The sequence below is a fragment of the Lycium barbarum genome, chromosome 2 (assembly GCF_019175385.1).
Source record: "Lycium barbarum isolate Lr01 chromosome 2, ASM1917538v2, whole genome shotgun sequence".
Lineage (NCBI taxonomy): Eukaryota > Viridiplantae > Streptophyta > Magnoliopsida > Solanales > Solanaceae > Lycium > Lycium barbarum.
This window is the reverse complement of record NC_083338.1, coordinates 15,825,625-15,846,514: the sequence shown is the minus strand read 5'-3', so window position 1 is coordinate 15,846,514 and position 20,890 is coordinate 15,825,625. Positions and strand designations below refer to the sequence as shown.

Below are 20,890 nucleotides of genomic sequence, written 5' to 3'. Positions count from 1 at the left end.
GATGATAAATAAGTAAAGGATGTAAATAACTTGGATAATACATGTTGATTGACAGAAGAATAATGGATATTGCAAAACAAGAAATAAAAAACCACTTATTATGAAAAATTCCTAGAATAGGAGAAAAACCCTGTAAATTTTACAAAATCTGATACAGTATAAGAATATTTTACTTGATACGTCATAATTGGCGAAGACTAAGTGCTTTTATGGCCGTTACATCACGAGGCAGTCAATAAGCCTCAAAAAATGCTATGATGTCTGATAAATATGCACCTCCGTTTATGGTATCAACCGAAATTAAAATAACACAGCAAAATCTTCAGGTGATAATCCAGTTATCACCATATCCGGGTCTCCCGGTTATCATTATGTTTCAAGGGGCTCTGTCAAAGGGCTTAGTATCATTGTAACAAACATCCCAGACAGCTTCCATGGCATCTTTACTGGCCGACTCTGAACAATATGGGTTACCCGCCATTGATTTCATAACTCTTCGCCTCACACACTCCTTCATAGGGCCAAGTACAGAAGGGAAAAAGTCAGAAACTAATCAACCATTAAACTAACTTCTTGTCATACATGCACAGAAGGATCTATATAAAGTGGTATACAGAGTCCATGCCCTGAAGGATCAATATGAAGTGATATATGGAGGCAAACCTAACAATGCCTCTTCCCAATTCGTTTTTTCTTCCAATGAAGCTCGTTAATAGCTTCAGAGTTCAGAAAACTGTTCGTTTACCTTTTCGTCACATACAATGACCTTAAGGTTAGGGCTGGCAAAATGGTTTAAAAAAGCAAGTAACCATCCAATCTGACTCATTAGACATGAGTGGGATACCTGACTTTTTAAAAGTGGATCAAAAAAATGGATATTCAGATGGATAATATGGACCCATTTGTCTGCTTGTTATTTTTCATGAGGTCTTACTTTCTGGGAGTCTAAGCTTATTTTACCTTTTAGCTTGTGTTCTCACCTAACTATTCCTGAAAGGCTGAAACCATGGATAATATGAACATCCATATTATCCGTTGGTTAACCCTTTTTTATTTGTGTTAAGTATGGGTGGGTCGGATATTTTATCCTTTTTGTTTAACTCTTTTTCCACCCGCCCATATCCGACCCGCCCGTTTGCCCCCTCCTAGGTGGTACATGGATGGTCAAAGGCTGAGGTAGATGGGTGCTATCTCCTGTGTCGTGAATCTTTCCTAAAGGTGAATCCCATACAAGTATTGTAGCCTCTGTTACTTTTGTAAAAAGGTCCTGCAAAAATTGGTTTTAGGTTTGGTTTTCGCCTTTTCGGGAAATTTGTGTGTTTAGGAAATCCAACTTTTGGATAACTATCAATATAGCCTTCAAACAAGGAAGATGCTTTTATATGATTAAAATTTATGAGAAATTGACTAGAACCTTTTTTCCACCGTACTAATTATATTTAGGAACCGCCAAGTGAAAAAAAAAAAAAACAGCTCTAGTCATATCAAACAAAAATATTAGTTAGGAAAAGGAGGAGAAGGGCAAGGGGGAGTCTGATTGTAAAGCACCTATGTTGCTCGGACACCCCAAAAATGTTGCCGCACCCGTGTCGGATTATCCAACAATGCAGTACTTTTGGAGAATTCACATGCACCCGTCGATGTTTCTAAAGAGTCCGAGCAACATAGTAAAGTACAATCCCCAAAAAAGAAATAAAAATTGAAGGATGGAGATGCCATGTAAGTCGAAACTCTAGAGGGGGGGCGGGGGGGCAGAATTTGTAAAAGTGCACTCAATGATGTGTTAGCTTCAGCAATTAAAGACAACGAAAGTAACTTTGAGGCATATGTATAAAAAGAATGACAAGTTGGATTACTGAGAAAAGAACTTAGAACTTGCAGTAAAAGGAGTTGTCAAGAAGTAACCATGATGTTAAAAATAAGCCCAGACACACGAACTATTATGAGAGATTACTGTTACACACGTCTGGTGTAGACAAAATGTTAACAATGCCGTTAGTACCATAGCGGCAACTTTAAAAAGGAGATAAACTATAAATTAGTTCGAAGAGTTAGTGTCTTTCAATTCTATTGGTGGAAATCAATGGCTGTACTAATTAAGGCCTGTATCCCTTTGTCTATAGCTGTCCATCCATATTAGGATAGGTAACCCAGAATTAGGTACAAGTACTACAGGATCACGTTCGAGAACAAATAACAGCAGCCAATGTTGCCCACAAGCAGGGCATTTGACTTTTTCGTTTCATCAATCTTAAGCAAGAAACTGCGTCTATTCAAACTTCAGACCACCGGAATGTTTTCATGAACATGGAGCTTCAATTAAATAATCAAAAATTTAAGATTGACAATTTAAGTTATACACATTTCTTATAAGTCCTAAATTTAACAGGACAATAAGAAAGACCAAACTACTTTTTATCAAGCTTATGCCCCAAAGTGAAGAAGACAAGTTCAAAGCTGCTACATATTCACTTGAGCACACTAAACAATTCAACAAGGGGCAGGGGGTTTCTAATGGCCTAGCAGATGCAACTCCTGGTTCAAACTCTCAAGCCTTTTTTTTTTTTTTTTTGCCTCCAGGATAATTGTTCCCACATGTTTATATAATCAGCTGAACTGGTGCCTTTTTATGTTATTTCCTTCTATGAACTACTAAATAGTAAATGTGTTGTCTGTGATGTACACAACTGCAGCTAGTTAAGGAAGGAAAGGAGAACACGAAGGATCAATAAAACTCACTTGCTCATGGCCTCGTATCTTAAGATAACCTCTCAGTAATTCCCGTTTGTAATGGCAATCACCACTAAGATGGCCAGCTCTAATCTGTAAAAACAGTTGTAAAGAATTCACGTTCAATAGGCGCGAAGACAATCAAAAATACGAGAATTAGCATAAAAGCGAGACTTGAGAGAACTAACTTCACTACAAGCATGATGAGCACAATTAGCCCAGTCCAAATTTGCAGCACGGCAGTCATCATATGCATGAATTAACTCATGTATGACAACTTGATTCACCTCATCTTGAATGTTCATATAATTACTGCACACAATTATCTTAATAGCCAAAAAGAAACAAGGTCAGTAAATACTTGAGGATGTAAGACAACCAACACAATGAAGATAATCCCACGTACATAAACACTTGCAAAAAACAGAGAGAAAGAAGGAAAGGCAACAAAACTATTAGGAGGGAAAAATATTAGTGCTGAAAATGGCATTCAAGAGTGCAATGTTAACTATTCTTGACATAAAAAAGGGTGACAATTTTTTTTTTTTCTTTTTCAGAAAAGGAAAATAAAAAGATTAAGCAACAAAGCACATCAAAAAGCTAGCATTACTTTACTGGGTGATCAAACTATTCGCACTCTGCATGGGCACATGCAGCTCACAAGCTGCGGGGCGTACCCTCTAAGTTTGGACAAACTATATATATAGTTTAAATATTTTAAATATTATCACAAAGGAGAAGTTAGCGTAGAGGTGTCTGCACCCACTAACTTCAATCCTGAATTCATCCTTGACACTATCTACTTAAAAAGGTGTCTGTCCTCCACTGACCCGCAGGGTTTAAATTTAATTTGCCATCTTCAAGACACAAATTTAGCATAACTGCGTTTATAACACTACACGAAATGTTCTTCAAATCCACAATTGGCAGAAACTTAAATTTGACCACCTGAACCTCTAAAAGGTTTCGAACAGTCAAGGAATAAGAAATTATGGTTGATTACCCCATGTCCGCGAACATAGCCGCCGCTGACCTTCTTGTCACAATGGATAGCTTTTATGAAATTATCACCAATTCGACAACCAGATTTCTCCAAATGCTCCTTTAGGAACTTCACCATCGGAGCTGCAATAAAAATGCATATAAATTAAGTAAATCCATTCTATTCTATTTAAGTCCATTTATTTCAATACCAAATGAATTTATCTTATAAAGCTTTTGTTTTTATAACAATGCAGTCTGGATCAGCTTGCGGTATCTGTTTCTTCTCATAAGTTGTCATAGTCTATCTTTTGAGGTAAATTTAAACTAGTAGAGTGTAAAACCAAAAGTATGAGTTAAAATTGGAAAAACCATTAGAGAAAGAGATATGGAGATGTGAAGAACATACTTCTAAGACTTCTTCGGATCATGTCTTGGCATTCCTCCACCGTACTTCCGCCATTGACGGTGGATGACTCTGCCATTTGGTTGGTCGCTTTTGCTGGCTAATCTCTGCACAAGAGACGGTAACAAGTTCACGGGTCAACTGAGAGTGTTTTGGTGAATGGCTCAATGAATTGAGAGCCAGAGTAACATCTATTTATAATGAGAAGTATACATGCATAGGTAAGTATATGTCCTAACACGTAAGTGTATCCCTATGATGAAAAGTTAAGCAACATACATGAGATAAGAATGTTATCCACTCTAGGGCTTACTTTTTTATGGACCTCTATTTGATAGGCCTTTTTCATGTTGACTTCATTTGAGCATTTTCAAGTCTAGTTTGGGTTTCACTCTCACATTGTTCTCCAAGTAGTGCTAGCAAATGCGCATTTTTTGCTATGGATAAATTATGGGTTAATTGACTTATCCAGGGCTTCTTGAATATTGTTATTGTTAGGAGATTTCCTAGCCTCAACATCTGTCAAATCTTCATCCTTGCTTTGTTTATTATTCTTTTTAGTTGTAGTGTTCATATAGATTTATTATCCTTTTTAGTTGTAGTTTTCATATAGATCTCACACAACACATATTTGTCCGACTACAGTACATCATTTAAGGGGAAAACCCAAATGCAAAACTCACTTCTCTTTTTTACCATCAAGAAATAATACAAAGTAATAATCATAGATAGAGGAAAAGCCAAAAAAGGTAGAACACTAAAACACTTAAAAACTGAAATTTTTCAACTATGTACTCCTTCAAATTATAGAAAAGAAAATTTGAAACAAGAACCAAAGCAAATCTTCGAAACATTCTTGGTATATTTGCTCCAAAAGGATTCTTCATCAGTTTTGTGTTACAAATTCCAAAGAATCAGGTTTGCAATTACAGAGATGAGAAGATAGAACAAGCAGAGAAAATACTTGAAACTTTCTGTGAGGTAACAACAACAACCCAGTGAAATCCCACCACGTGGGGTCTGGGGAGGGTAGAGTGTACGCAGACCTTACTCCTACCAAGGTAGGACGGCTGTTTCCGAAAGACCCTCGGCTCAATAAAAAACATAAAAAGAGGTCAGATAATGCTAAGAGATTCAAAGTGATATGGAAATGAGATTCTGTGAGGTTGTGTATCCAAAATGAAGAGAGGAAAATTAATCTGTACAATTTTTTATTTTTTTTCTGATTTTTTGATAAAGGTAACATCTTGTATTCATGTCCAAAAGTAGCACCTGGAAGTGCTGAAGGGGTACTTACAAGCTCATAAAAAGAGCCATGGTGAAGCTGTCAAAAGCTAGTCTAAAACTAGTCTGCTATATCTAAAATCTATCAAATCCCCTATATCCCCCAATTAATTCTATTTGCACCAAAAATATAAGACACTAAGATAATTCATCCTAATTTTATTTATGGAGTTGCTTTTGTCTTCAGAAAGTCTTAAATTTCTCTCCTTCCAAGCTATCCGCCAAATGTAAGAAGGGATTAGCTGCCACCAGTTCTCTTCTCCATTTCTGTTGCCAATCCCTTGCCAACTGTTGAGTAGTTCAAAAGTAGTTTTAGGCATGACCCAACTAACACCAAGAATACAAAAGAACATGTACCACAGATTTGCAGTTGTCTTGCAATGAATGAAAAGGTGGTCGTTTGTTTCCGCATCTAATCCACAAAGTAGATATCTTGAGCAAATCTGAAAACCTCTTCTTTCTAGCCTTTCATGTGTTAGGCATGCTTTCCTAACCACTAACCAAGCAAAGCAAGAGACCTTTAGGGGGGTCTTGATTTTCCAAATGCGTTCCCAAGGCCACACCACCGTGATGGAGGTTCTATGATTATAATTTCAGTAGGCAGACTTGACATTGAAAAACCCCTTAATATTCAACATCCATTGGGGTTTGTCTGGTATATCTGGAGTGATCTTGAAGGTTCCAAAGTTTGTAAAAGCTCGGCTACTTCTATCAATCTCCCAATCGTTTAGTGCTCTCCTGAAAGCAGATTCCATCCTTGATGGTCCCATACCTCGTTGATCTTGGTTAAAATTAATCTGTACAATTAAAGCGAGAAGGGTCAAAACCATCCTCTAAATTTGGGCTTTCACTCAAAATAGTCCTCTCACTTTGAGGTGGTGCACCAATAGTCCTCTAACTTACCGAAAGTGGTGCACTATTAGTACTAAGTAAACAAAATAAAAACATTGATCTGCTCCTGTACATTAGTCTATCCTTCTCTGCTCTCTGTTAGGCATAACCAAGAACTGATACCACCAGATCATTAAAGGCTAAGAGCTCTAAAGAAGAATGGATGGACAAAATAGTAGATGCACATTTCTGCTAAGCTGTACATCCATTAAGGGTTCCATCATGTTGCTCCAGCAAGAAACGTTTCTACGGTTCATCATTCCGGCAACAGATAACGCCGCTAACCGGCTCTTCCCTTAAACTTTTACGAGCCACTTTTGTAAAGCTCTTGCTGATAAACACTTCATCAACTTCAAGTACATAAGTGCATCAGCTCTTACAAATGGATTTGGGTTCTAAGTTAACTATTGAGTGATTCCCAAAATTAGTCCTCCTTTCGTGGTGCTTTGCCATTTAGATGAAGAAACATAAAGTCAGCATAATTTAACAATTTGGACGAGTTGCCAACTGAAAAGTTTCTCCTCATCCCCTTTTAAATTTGTTGCTTTCCTTTTCATCATCCTCATTTGCTGGTGTTTGATTCTTAAAGAGTATCTAGATGTATCTGAGATGATTATTAGAACGATGTAGGAGATAAAACAATAATGGGATCTCTCTTATGGGTTGATCCAAAGTTAGAACACAAACTTAGGGCAAGAATGAAACACCATGAGGGTTGCAAGGACAGATTTGTGCCTCGCGCAATGGTGATCTCCACTAGGATGGATTTATCATATTGTTCCACACGAAAGTGGCTGAAAACTCTAACTTGCCTTTCACCGTACAAGCACTAAAGCAGCACCTACATTTCTCATAACTTTCAATGCTCAAAGGAGTATCGCTGTGTCCTTGAAGGAAAATAGCAAAGCTTATAGAGGTATCTCTTGTTCCTTTTTTTCTCCATTTCAGTTTTCTCGCAAAAGTGGCAAAGAATAAACATTACGTTCGAAAATACAACAACAACAACAACAACAACCCAGTGAAATCCCACATCGTGGGGTCTGGGGAGGGTAGAGTGTACGCAGACCTTACTCCTACCAAGGTAGGACGGCTGTTTCCAAAAGACCCTCGGCTCAATAAAAGCATAAAAAGAAGTCAGATAAGGTTAAGAGAATCAAAGCGATATGAAATGAAATAATGCAAGCGACACAGATAACACATGATAATCAAAACACAGGAAATAACAGATAATAGCAGAAATCTGAGCAGAAGAAATTATATTGCGATAATGCGACTACTAATAAGAACGGAAAACGAGACTATCTACTAGCCTTCTACCCTAATTTGGGTCCTCCAAACCCTCCTATCTAAGGTCATGTCCTCGGTAAGCTGTAGTTGCGCCATGTCGTGTCTAATTACCTCTCCCCAATACTTCTTCGGTCTACCCCTACCTCGTCTGAAACCATCCATGGCCAACCTCTCACACCTCCGCACTGGGGCATCTGTGTCTCTCCTCTTCACATGCCCAAACCATCTCAATCTCGCTTCTCGCATCTTATCTTCCACCGAGGCCACCCCCACCTTATCCCGAATATGCTCATTCCTAATCTTGTCACTCGTGGTGTGGCCACACATCCATCTTAATATTCTCATCTTGGCAACTTTCATCTTTTGAACGTGAGAGATCTTAACCGGCCAACACTCTGCCCCATACAACATAGTCGGTCTAACCACCACTTTGTAGAACTTGCCCTTAAGTTTTGGTGGCACCTTCTTGTCACATAGCACTCCGGAAGCAAGCCTCCATTTCATCCACCCTGCCCTAATACGATGTGTGACATCATCGTCAATCTCCCCGCAGCTTTGCAGAATAGACCCAAGGTACTTGAAACTACTTTTCTTCTGGATGGCCTGGGTACCAAGTCTCACTTCCAAGCCAGCCTCCTGAGGTGTTTCACTGAACTTACACTCCAAGTACTCTGTCTTGGTCCTACTCAGCTTAAACCCTTTAGACTCCAGAGTATGTCTCCAACTCTCTAGCTTAGCGTTAACTCCGCTACGAGTCTCATCGATCAGGACTATGTCGTCCGCGAACAACATACACCATGGCACCTCACCTTGAATTTGTCGTGTCAATTCATCCATCACCAAAGCAAATAAAAACGGACTAAGAGTTGATCCTTGATGCAACCCCATCACAACTGGAAAGTGCTCTGAGTCTCCTCCTACTGTCCTTACCCTGGTTTTGGCTCCCTCATATATGTCCTTGATCACCCTAATGTACGCCACAGGTACACTTTTAGCCTCCAAGCATTTCCATAGGATCTGTCTTGGAACTTTGTCATAAGCCTTTTCTAGGTCGATGAATACCATGTGTAAGTCCTTCTTCCTCTCCCTATACTGCTCCACCAACCTTCTCACAAGATGGATGGCTTCTGTAGTTGAGCGTCCCGACATGAATCCGAACTGGTTCTCTGAATTACGTTCGAAAATAAATACATAAAAATAAGAAAAATGAATTTATGTATTTGTTGCTACACGATTTTACGAGACTATGACAATGACCATGAATGTGCTACCAACTTCACCAATTACAATTTGCCTCCATTAAACTTGAAGCTAGCTTCTTAGCCAATCTTATACTCTTCCTCTCAAGTATCAAACCCCGTGCATAAAAACTTCCTTTGAGCTCAAACTAATCTTGCGGGACGAATTTGAAAACTGATGCCCTTTTACTGAAAGGTTATCTAAAACTGCTTGCTTGATTTAGAAGAAGAAACACATGCTGGTATAATTAGTTTTTTGGGCAAGTACAGGAAGGGAGATTGTAAAAGATACCTGAAGCATTTCTTTTCTATACGAGTTGGAGTATTCCATTAGTTACAGGCAGAATCAGTTCTCTAAAAGAGTAAAACTAAAAGTGCACCAATTTTGGAAAGATAAAGGACTATTAATGCTCTACCTCAGAACAAGGACTACCTTGAGCTTAAAACCCAAATTTAGAGGAGGATTTTGGCCCTTTTCTCCAATTAGCAATACCCCTACTCCTATTTATAGCTGTATCTAATTCAGACTGCCAATCTAACCACTAAAGATATTGTAATAACAAACATAATAAACTAACTATAACTAACTAATGGACTAACAGCTAACTATAGTTAATTTAACTTAAGGTACAGCTGTACATTTCACCATGTTCTCTACATTATGGCACTGGCTTTCAGAAGGAAAAGAGAAGTTTATGGGTGTGTTCGGTATAGAGGAAAATGTTTTCCAATTTTCTCGTGTTCGGTCAAAATTTCTGGAAAACATTTTCTCTAGGAAAACAAGTTATCTTAAAAATGAGGAAAATGACTTCCCTAATCAAAGTAAGGAAAACAAATTCCACACTGGCATTTTACATCGATTGTCTCCTCCCCACCCTCGAACGCACCTCATCTTCACCCCCACCCCACCTACCGCCACCCCCCATAGTATTTGTCTAGATTATATACAAATGCTTTTATAGTATGAATCTTCATTGCTGTTGTATGAACATATCATTTCGCACAAACAAAAAATGATTCCGAAAAAAAAAAAATAGGATTTCAGGAAGATAATAATTATATTGCCGGTCTATCTCGTGAATGTCTTACCCTTTTCTATTGAACCGTAACTGATAAATCTTCCTTTTTTCCAGAGGTTTCACTACAGCTCTTCGATACTATAAGGCCCGTTTGGCCATAAAAAAAAATATTTACTTTTTTTCCGGAATAACTTTCACTTAATTTGAAAATCAGTATTTGGCCATGAAAATTGCAAATTCAACTTGAAGTTAAATTTGAAAACAGGCTAATTTTCCCTTTTTCACTTTTGAAGTTGCATTTCAATACATTCAAGCATAAACATAATTCCAAAATATTCTCTGCAAACAACGAATCTTTCAACTCCATAAATTCCAAATAATGTGAAAAACATTTGGAATCTATGGCCAATGGCCTACTAAATAATATAAGTTCTGTTTTTATACCGAAAAAAAACAGTAACTGCAATCCAATTGTGGAAATAATCATACCAAACAAAAAAGAGAACCCACATGTTAAAATCCAAAAATAGCCTCTCTTTTATCAAAAACAGTGGATAATGGGCCAAAAAATCCAAAATTTTAGTGCAAAATTTAGAGTCAGAGACGACTCAGAAAGCAAAGATATGTGCTTTCTACCAACGTTAGCTTCTCTTAAGACTTTCATCAAACAGGAAGCCTTCAACAAATGTATGTCAACATGTAATGGCTAGCAAATGAGACAAAACCGACCACAATAAATAGAACTTGAAAATTTACCTCTTCTACGAGCTGTCACTTAAGAGTGCCAAGCTTTCTGGGTAAGAGAGAGAGTCAACTCACTGGAAAATTTGCGTTGCTTTGATCGCTGAACAAGGCTACAAGCTTGAGGGGTTTTTTTGCCTGCAAGTTAAGGGACTAGCAACGGGTTAGTGTAAAAGTTAACCCCATTTTTTTGGCCCATCATTTTTAGTGGCTAATATGGATACTAAGGCTCGTTTGATACTATGGATAAGCAAAAATAATTCTGCAGTAAAAATCTAGTGTCGTCTTATTCTATATTTGATTGAAATAAAATCTCGAGATAACTAATTCCGGGATTAGTTATCCCAGCATTATAGTGTTATTTTATCCCACATTGAGGGTGGAATAACAATTTCGATATAACTTGTTTTCTAACCAAACGAGCCTTAATAGGGTTCATTTGGTTTGAAGACTTTAAGTTATGCTGGGATTAAGTTATATTGGATCATATTTATTAACTATTTGGTTTGTTGTATTAAGAATAACATATATTGTATAATATCTAAGAAAAAATTGTTCCTTTTAAAAATATCAAACAACTTATTTAGTAGAAAAAAGGTTTAAAGGACTTCAGGAATATTTATTTTTATTATTTTCATTGTTTTACCCATGGATAACATATCTCCCTACTATTATTCACCATTTGGAAGAGATTTCTAACCTTGGTATAACTTATTTCAGGACAAAACAGTACTCATTAATTACTAACTTGATTCATTTTGAAAAAGAAAAAAAAAATCCAAATTAATTGGGTGTTTCTTGTTCTTATTTTACCAGACAGTGTTAAAAACCTTACTATGAGCCTAATAGCCTGTTTGGCCAAGCTTTTAAAATTTGCTTATTTTAAAAAGTACTTTTCAAAAAAGCATTTTTAGCGAAAAGCAGTTTGTGTTTGGCCAAGCTTTTAAAAAGTGCTTCTATTTGTATTTTTCTCAAAAGTACTTTTCAAAAATGTGTTTTCGGGCAAAAGCTGTTTTTTTTAGCTTCTGAAAAACTGTTTCTGCTACTCCCCAAAAGCACTTATTTTCTCCCAAAAGCTTGGCCAAACACCTCATTTTTTTTCAAATAAGCACTTATTGAAAAAATAAGTACTTTGGGGGGGAAAATAAGCTTGGCCAAACAGGCTATAATAAAGGAAAAATAACATTTTGTCTATTTCGAGAAAATATGTACTCGAAATGGCCTTTTTATACATTATTATACACTGTTTATAATGTAAAAACTTTACAAAAAAAAAAAAAAATAGGAGTAAGCTTGTGACACGATCACTAAAAAAAAAATCCCTTTGTAGCCAATCATTTATTAAAAAAAATTCGATCCTGGCTCAGGATGAACGCTGGTGGCATTAGTTGGAAATTTTGTGAAAGATTCCTATGAAAAGTTTCATTAACGCGGAATTCGTGAAAAAGTTCTTTCGTTGTTGTGGAATAAGAAGCCTTCGTATCTTAATGCACGTATTTAATTTATTCGGAGCTATTAGAGCGGGATCCACTTTTTGGGGAATATGAGTCGAAGTTTTTATACATTATTATACACTGTTTATACAAGGTTTATACATTATCTATAGTTAGTGTATAATGTTATATATCATGTGGTAAAACTGTTGCAAAAAAAAAAAAGGGGGCTATGTGGATGTAATTTTAAAATATGACTACGTAGATGTAATACTTTAAGAGCTCCAAAACATAGGAAGAATATCACAAGTGAATTGCAACAAAACCTGGCATCATTGAACCTTTAAATGCTTCGGCAAATGTTACGACATATTGAACTTTATGGACATGTAATAGTCAATCTAATACTTGGGAAATATATGTAACACTTGAAAAGTAAATTCCTATATAAAATAGTTTATAGACTTTAGGAGTCTCTCCCATACAAACTCTATATTTTTTGATATCTCAACATTCAATTTGCAACCGGAATTGATGTGTTAATAAACCATGATGAATGAGTTAGTAGAGTAATATGAGAACAGGTGAGTACCATAAAGAAACTACTTAAGCAGGTGAACTAATCATAATATTACAGCAGGAAAAAAGATACTCCACAGGCAAACGAGTTTGAGCACAACTCTACTATAGATCGACGCCAAAGGATTGCTTGACTTAGGTATGGACAATTTTCAAGTCAAGCGATCTAACCAAGAAGTCAACACCTACCTGACTATCCAAAACTCACTCCTAATTGCAATCGTTTTCTCAAACTTCACCGGCGAATGAATTCGTCTCTTAGAAAATTTGTCGAACAGGTTGTGTGCATCACACGTTCTATGTAACAACAATAAAATAATTGAATTGCCCTCCCGAAAGTGGGAATTATAGTTCAATGAATCATACTGTTAATTGGGTGTTTCTTTTTCTTATTTTAATTGATTAATGAAAGAAGAAGGGGAATTTAATTGAACTGTATTATTGGCTCATTGCATTCGAACTCGTAAATAGTACTCCTAGTAATTATGCTATTTGGGGTTGTAGCCTCTTAGTCATCGAGCTGTCCTAGCATGGTCTTTTTCTTCAAGTCTACTGATCCTTTTTTGTCCTGCTTTGAATGAGTTGTAAAACCAAAGTAATTATTTTAGTGGTGGAAAGTTTATTGATAAAAAAAAATAATGCAGTATATTCAGGTTCATGTGCGATTTCACTATCGAAATGTGGTTTCATGATAATTGGTAGAACGTCTAGTTAATGCAGTCTGATTTCATTCAATTACCTTCTATGTTTAATTATAGGAAAAATTACGCGATGTGACAAATATTTAGATTGTATTTACGATACATACTTATAATTTCAAAAAATAACGAATCGTACTTCCATTTTGGGTTTTTTAGGAAATACACATACATGCGCGTAACAATATGCGTTGATACAATACAATTCTTTCGCGTGATTATAACTGATACAGTTGTATACCTGCTAGATCCAGCTCTTTCATTGATACAGTTGATACAGCTCTTCCACCTAATACAATAACTATAGCTATGTCTCGTAAATACCCAAAGTGTAAGCTGCATTTCGTAGTGACGCTCTAAACTATAGCAATCTATGAATTTTTCTCATTATTATATAGTTTCATGACTTTCATCCATTCAAGCTCCTTTTTCCATTTTCAGTTTATTACTTCTGTTCATGATTCTGTAATCAAATACTATATCATAAGGGTTATCCATCTTCCAGTTACTGTGACCATCTTCATCTTCCCCTGCATACTAAGGTGTTGCTCAAAAAGTCATCTTCATAATTAAACTACTTGGCTTGCAATGACTACCAAAAATTTCACCTTGGTCACTCCAAGTGGTGGCTCTACTTGTGGTCTTTGATAAAATCATCCGTCCTACTCTTTTCATCACGCCTGATCATCGACGAATAACAAGGGCTATGAGTATAAAGTTTGGTTTTCAATATTTTCCACTAGATCGGAAGTAAATACATACTATATTTGCTAAGTAGCAGTAATACTCCCCTCTTGTATATGATGTGCTGATGCGCATAGTATATATCAAACAAGTAAAAATTGACCCACCTTAAGTACCTATAAGGAAGAAGTGTACTTGCAGGAAGAGACCGAGTGGAAAGGGAGTAAATGTGCCAGAGAAATCAAATAAAAGTTCTTCAATGCACAAAACACATGTGCCCTACCAATGTTCATTAACATGCTAAATCAAACTTATTGGAGCGTGAAGATCACCACAAAACCCAACTACCGATTCAACTATACACCATGGACACACGTCGTCCAACATATATCCTGTTGCATTTGCAGTCGTATAAACCAATGGCTATACCCAGTTTCTATATGCCCTTATAATGGAATGTAAACACCACGACTAGATTGTCGAGATCAGCCACTAGCACACCTCACTCTCGAAAATGATAACAAGTTGAAATCAAAAATGACAAGCTGAAAATTAAAATCAACATCATTATAAATTTCCAATATCTGCCTCAAACAAGTTTCCCAAAAGCAAAATTAAGGTTCTTCAACTAGATGACTAATAACAAAACCCATTACTAGACAAGAAACTTCCTAAAATAAGCTCAAGGGAGAAACAGAGAAGGAATGCTGCATCATACGGAAAGAACTACATCGTATTCTTCTAATCAAATAGACTGAAGCCCATATCCTGCAAAAGAAATGCCAGAAAACAACGTTAACGGATGCAAAGGACATTAAAGAAGATATAGTCAATTAAAGGTATAGCTAGAAGTTGGGAGACATACATCATCCGACTCCTCTTTCGCCTCCTCTTTCGCCTCTTCCTTCTTCTCCTCAGCAGGGGCTGCAGCAGCAGCTCCACCACCAGGGGCAGCAACTGCAACAGCACCACCACCAGAAGGTACTGAAGCCAATTTTTCTCTGCCAGCAGCAATCAGCTCAGTGATATCTTTGCCCTCAACTTGAGACAAGAGCAATTGAATTCTGTCATCATCAGCATCAGCACCAACTGCAGAGCACGTGAACCACAAATGTGAGTGTGAAACAAACAACCAGCCACAAGAAACACGTGCATGAGCATATAATAGTTATTAATAGTGAGATTACATAATTAGTTGTAGAAGCAGCTGAATTACAAATTATCTGCTTAAGACACCTCCAAGAATTAACGCGCTGTAAAACAATTATTGTGCATTCCCTTGTACAAGAAACTAAGATTAAACACTATTCCAACCCCATGTATACTTATGAGATGTACACTATAATACTATAATCTCATTATTGTGAGGGTTATTAGCAGTCAAAACACTATTCACTTCTCACCAAATTTAACAAGAAAGGAGAAAAATCAAAAACAATACAGGGATTAGCAAAACAATTTCTCATAAATAAACGTAGTCTACCTCATAGATTAACAGCCTAGAAAACATGGAGCAAATGTCAACTTCATAAACTCCATAGCACCAGCCACACCCCAAGAGTAGGAATATTGTCATTATTATTTGAAAAGTTGTATCATTTTTTAACTACATTTTAAAATATTCTCAACTACCAAAATATATTGTGAATCTAACTTATTCTGCAATTCTTAACAAGGTTAGTTTTATTTCAAGAAGATTAAGAAACTAATATCACTGACTATTAGATGTATCAGGATTTGTACTTGTAAAACCCCTCCCCCTTTCTTTTGAGATGGAGGGCATACTTCTTCCATTAAGCTTCAAATTTTATCGGCCCCACTATGTTACTTCATTAACCATGTTAGATGATTGTAGGCACCTAAATATATAAAACAAACAGCATACACATATACTTTCCAAGGACCCAGTGGCTAAAAAGAACAACTAGTTCATATTCCAAATGTCAAATCTGTTCATTCTCAGTATACATATGGACATTTATTCATTTAAGAAAAAATTTATATGCTAAACCCCATGCCCCAACCCCCCGACCCATGTGTCACACAGTGGCTTTCAACAGTTTGCTGCCTCAAACATACAACAAAGACGAGAAACCAATTTTTGTGGGTTCCGCTATATCGATCATCAATACATATTCCTTTTTAGTTTGTCCCAAAAAGAATGTCACTTCTCTATAATTAAAAACAACTTAAACATCAAAATTCCTCATTTTCCCTAACTGATTTATAGCCAGACAAAAGTCTTAAGTTTTGTTTTAGACCGCAAATTCCAAAAGTCCTTTTTACTTTCTTAAACTTGGTGTCAAGTCAAACAGTGACACATAAATTGGAACGGATGAAGTAATACTCAATAATCTGTCGTTTTAGTGCTCTTTTCTCCCTTTATAACATGCCCTGAAATAGTATATACTAGCAATTTATGTCCCCTGTCACACTTCACTACATTTGTTATTGAATTAATGTCCCGAGGGAACGAAGTAATTAAAAAAAAAAAAAAAAAAGTTGGACACTAGAAATAATGAAAATGTTGTACAGTATCCAATGAAATCGAAGTAGTGTAAAGTATTTACCACATCCAAGGATGTTCTTCAAGTCTTTAGCTGAAGGTGATGTGTTGCCACCCAAAACAGCCAACAAGTAAGCTGCAATTACCTTCATTTCTTCTTAATAATAATATCTAACACAACCAAAACATAAATCTTAGATACAAAAATTCGAATAACCTAAAACAAAATTGAAACACGTAAAAGAATGTTGGAATAGTTAGGGTTTCATACGAGAGAGCCTTGTTTAATGGTTGATTTGGGACTGCTGCTTCTTGGGTATCATGTAATGGTGAATGAATGCGTATTTATATATACTTAGGGTTTTTGGGAGGTGATTGTAGATATTAGATCCGAACCCGTAATGTTGTGTAACTTTACATTAATACCCTTGCCTTTTCTTCTGAATTCTATATTGACCTCTTCTTTTTTTCTTTTGGTTTTGTTTCCTCTTTTCCTTTTCTTATTAAACGATTAAAATTTTTGGGAAATTTTCAACAATATACAGTATTTTTTAAAATATTTATGCATAACCCATCATACAGTATTATACAACAATATATCTATTATACATATGGTATAACTTTACATTTCTAGCCCTTGCTTTTTCTTCTGATATCAAGATTTGACCTCTTCTTTTCTTTCTTTCTTTTGTTTTTTTTTTCCTCACTGTATCTAGTTTATCATAAATAATTTCTTCAAAACGATTAAAATTTTGGGAAAATTTCAAAAAATATACAGTTTTTTGAAAATATTAACGTCATGTAGCCCAATATACAATATTATACAGCATTATACCGAGGGGAAAGCATTATAAATATGGTGTAACTTTACATTGCTAGCCCTTGCTTTTTCTTCTGATTTCTAGATTGACCTCTTGATTTTTTATTTTATTTTTGGTTTGTTAACAATTTTTTCTTCTTTTCTTTTTCTCATTAAACAATTAAAATTTTGGGAAATTTTTAAAAATATACAATTTTTTGAAAATATTTACACCACGTAAATATAATATTATACTACATTACATCTGAGGGGAAAGCATTATACATAATGTTTCAATCTTGTATAACGTGTATAATAGTGTATCAAAGGTGTTTATATATAAATATGAGCTAAATCGGGTGTTTATACCTAAAATATGGACACTAAGTGGCGTAAATATTTTGTTATTTTCTTTTTTCCTCTTTTCTTTAAGTGCCTAAAAAGTTTAGCCGTAAATGGGAGCCAATTAATACCAGATTTTTTTTATCAACAGTATCAAGGTTTATTTTTTAGATTTATCGTGTTTCGACTTTTCGGCATAGTCACTAACTCTTTTTTTTAAAAAAAATGCAGATAGATGAGCTTCTTTATTATGATATCACAAATTGGACCTTATTATATTTCAATTAACTATATGTTTTGAAAAAGGTACGACTATTTACATCTTATTTGGATGGGCTTATGACTTATAAGTCAAAAGTATAAGTTAGGAGTTCTAACTTATGACTTTTGATTTGTTTTTATTATTTTTGACTTAAAAATAAATGTTCAAAACAACATTTTACTTTACACAATATTACAAAAAGTCATTTTAGCTTAAAAGCACCTAAAATAAGCCAATCCAAATGCGCTCTTACTCCTTTGGGCACAAAATGAATATGTATTATGTTTATTTCAGCGGTGGAAAGTGTTAAATTTATTTTTGAACTTTGCAAAACTAATTTAAATTTCTTTTTCGTTAATGATTAGGGTATCGTGAAGAAAAGGGCTAGACGAATTAAATTTATCTTTATTAACTAATGACATAAGCTTTTCAACACCTTGACTTTTTATAAGGAAAAAAAATTAACTTTCCTTTGGACTATGCAAAATGATCCAAGTTTCCTTCAACAAATTAAGTCACTATTTTCAGCAGTGGCACCATTTTGTTCATTCAAAAGCTTCAACTGTCAAGTCCCTACACCAATCTCAAATAAGGTGAATTTTTTAAAAATCCGTCAAAACTCTATCAATCAACTCCATAATCGAACCTTTTTAGATTACCTATAGTGATGTTAGAGCTCCATATCATCCTAATGTTAAAGTAAACTTAGGAACACCAAGGTGAAATTATAGTAGTTGAGGGTTGTTATCTTCTGAAAATGTAAAATAGTGACATGAAAAAGTGGTAAAGATGAAGGTGTACGAGAGATTTGTATTTTTTTTCAGAAGTGTTGTGGGAATGAGAAGCTATGATGGAGTAGAGTAATATTCAAATGGTGTTTGAGTAGAGAAAATCAATTATTATGATAGTAATTGATTAGAAAAATGGCGGCTTAGCAAAAATACTGATTGAGTTTGTGAACTATTCAACAAAGTTATCAGAGACAGATTTAAACTATCTTGTGTAGTTAAAAAATATTTAACTCTTCTTCATGGTAAAAGAAACCTAACGTATTTAAAATACTAATGCAGTTAGTCAATAAGGGTAATTTAAACCATTTTTATAACGATAAAAACAAATCATGACCTCAATTATTAACGACGAAGAAATTTTAAATTATTTTGCAAAACTTAGAAACAATTTACACCTCTTCCCTTTCGGCACAAACTAACAGGCCGAATCTGAGGCAAAAATCACGATTTTCCTCTTCTTCATAATTAATCGCACTTTGCGCATCTCAATTGAAAAAAATAAGAAAAATATAGAAAAGAAGAATTTTTACTCTACTTATCCTTGCAAACAAAATGGTGATCAACAGAACCTATAATTTCTGTTGTCTGACTCGTAGGTATATCTATTAAAAAATCAATTATCACACTTCCTAATAAATAAGTTAATTACAAATCAAATCAACAGATAAGAAGGTTGGATATTCACTCCAACTCTAGAATCCCTTAAAAAAAATAACAATGAGGAAACTATTATTAGCACTAAAAACAACCAAATCCCTTATTCAGTACAGCTCAGTTGGTAAGTACAAGTTAGAGTCGCATGCTAAAAACATTTTGATGAAGACAACTCACCGTTCAAAAATAAGTGTCATCTTAGCAACAAATCATGCTCATTAAGAAATCAATAAATATAATATGGAATTTAGTAACACACTTGTATTTAGTAGATGGTTTTTGAGAATTGAGCAATATTAAAGAGGACTATTTCGTTAATGCTGAGGGAGTAGTTGGAAACACTTGTTAATTTTTATCTTAAATTCCTAAGATGACATTTGTTTTGCGACAAACATTTTTTCTAAGGTGGGACTTATTTTGGGAGGAAGGGAGAACTTGCAAGATAATTTAGATTGATTCCTGCATTAACATAAAGTCTCTTTCTGTGTACTAATTGCATGACAATGAACAAGATTTGGTAAATACTCATGACAATGAACAAGATTTTAAATATTAAATATTTAAAATTAATTTAATATTGTAAATAATTTTAAGAATTAACAAATTAAAGTGAATATATATATATATATATATATATTTAGAATTAACAAATTAAAGTGCATATATATATATATAAAACATGATTAAGAATTAAAAGTGTATATGCAAGATCTCTATTTTACATTCATTGTTTTGCTCTAAACACCCGATCCATGATAAATGCTTACTATAAAAGTATAAATTTAAATTGATATTGAGGATTTAGAGGTAGATAACTAATAATACTCTTATTACATATTTCACCTTTTTTGGCAACTTATCTTTAACTATGCACACATGCACCCATCCTACTCACTTATCTCACTTGGAGCATTATCTATCTATATCTATATTATATTAAAAGCATGAAACCTCTAACTTAAAAGTTAAATAATTTAAATGCCCTCTTAAAACCTATTTACTTATTAAAATAAAACTAAAAGAAAAGTCCTACCGCAGAATAGCCCCAAACCACACTTTCATTCGAACTGGTGTTTTCTTCCAGAGAAGTTCTTAATACTTATTTTAATATTTGATTTTTGCTCATTTTTTTACCTCAATATAATAAGTAAGTATATGTGTGTTTTATTCATATAATTGTCCATGTTAATAAAAATATTGTAGTTAAATAATAAATTCTTCAATTTTTAATGCTATTGATAAACCATGTAGTACTTATTCCTTTTTCATACATCCAAGTGGTATCCTTAAAAACACTAGGGTGGACGTAAGACTGTTAGTTTAATCATGAATTTTTGGAGTCAATAGGATATTTGTCATGATTGTTTATGAATGCATTAAGATTGATAATTTTCTAAGTCGAAGAGATCTATGTGTCACATGCATTTAGGGATAACTTCACCTAAAAATCATCAAGATGCAGGCAACCATGACTTTATGGAGATTGAAGCTGAGGTAATGGAGGCTGAAGCTGAGGTATTATCACTCTTCCTTTCCAGATTTTTTTCTTCCTGAAATCCTGGCTT

At 34.9% G+C, this 20,890-nt stretch overlaps 2 protein-coding genes across 2 annotated transcripts; both read right to left on the bottom strand.

The window, feature by feature from the left end:
- Positions 1–63: 63 nt before the first annotated feature.
- LOC132626257 (mitochondrial inner membrane protease ATP23) lies at positions 64–10,776 on the bottom strand. The gene is made up of 6 exons (XM_060341065.1): positions 10,593–10,776; positions 4,121–4,224; positions 3,734–3,855; positions 2,919–3,056; positions 2,740–2,823; positions 64–511 (listed from the first exon to the last, which is right to left on the bottom strand). The coding sequence occupies exons 2-6, from the start codon at positions 4,194–4,196 to the stop codon at positions 377–379; spliced, it is 555 nt and encodes a 184-aa protein (XP_060197048.1). The 5' UTR covers positions 4,197–4,224; positions 10,593–10,776; the 3' UTR covers positions 64–376.
- Positions 10,777–14,517: 3,741 nt separating this feature from the next.
- LOC132626256 (large ribosomal subunit protein P2-like) lies at positions 14,518–16,901 on the bottom strand. Its single transcript, XM_060341064.1, has 4 exons — positions 16,749–16,901; positions 16,542–16,648; positions 14,837–15,060; positions 14,518–14,739 (listed from the first exon to the last, which is right to left on the bottom strand). The coding sequence occupies exons 2-4, from the start codon at positions 16,627–16,629 to the stop codon at positions 14,713–14,715; spliced, it is 339 nt and encodes a 112-aa protein (XP_060197047.1). The 5' UTR covers positions 16,630–16,648; positions 16,749–16,901; the 3' UTR covers positions 14,518–14,712.
- Between the last annotated feature and the right edge of the window lie 3,989 nt (positions 16,902–20,890).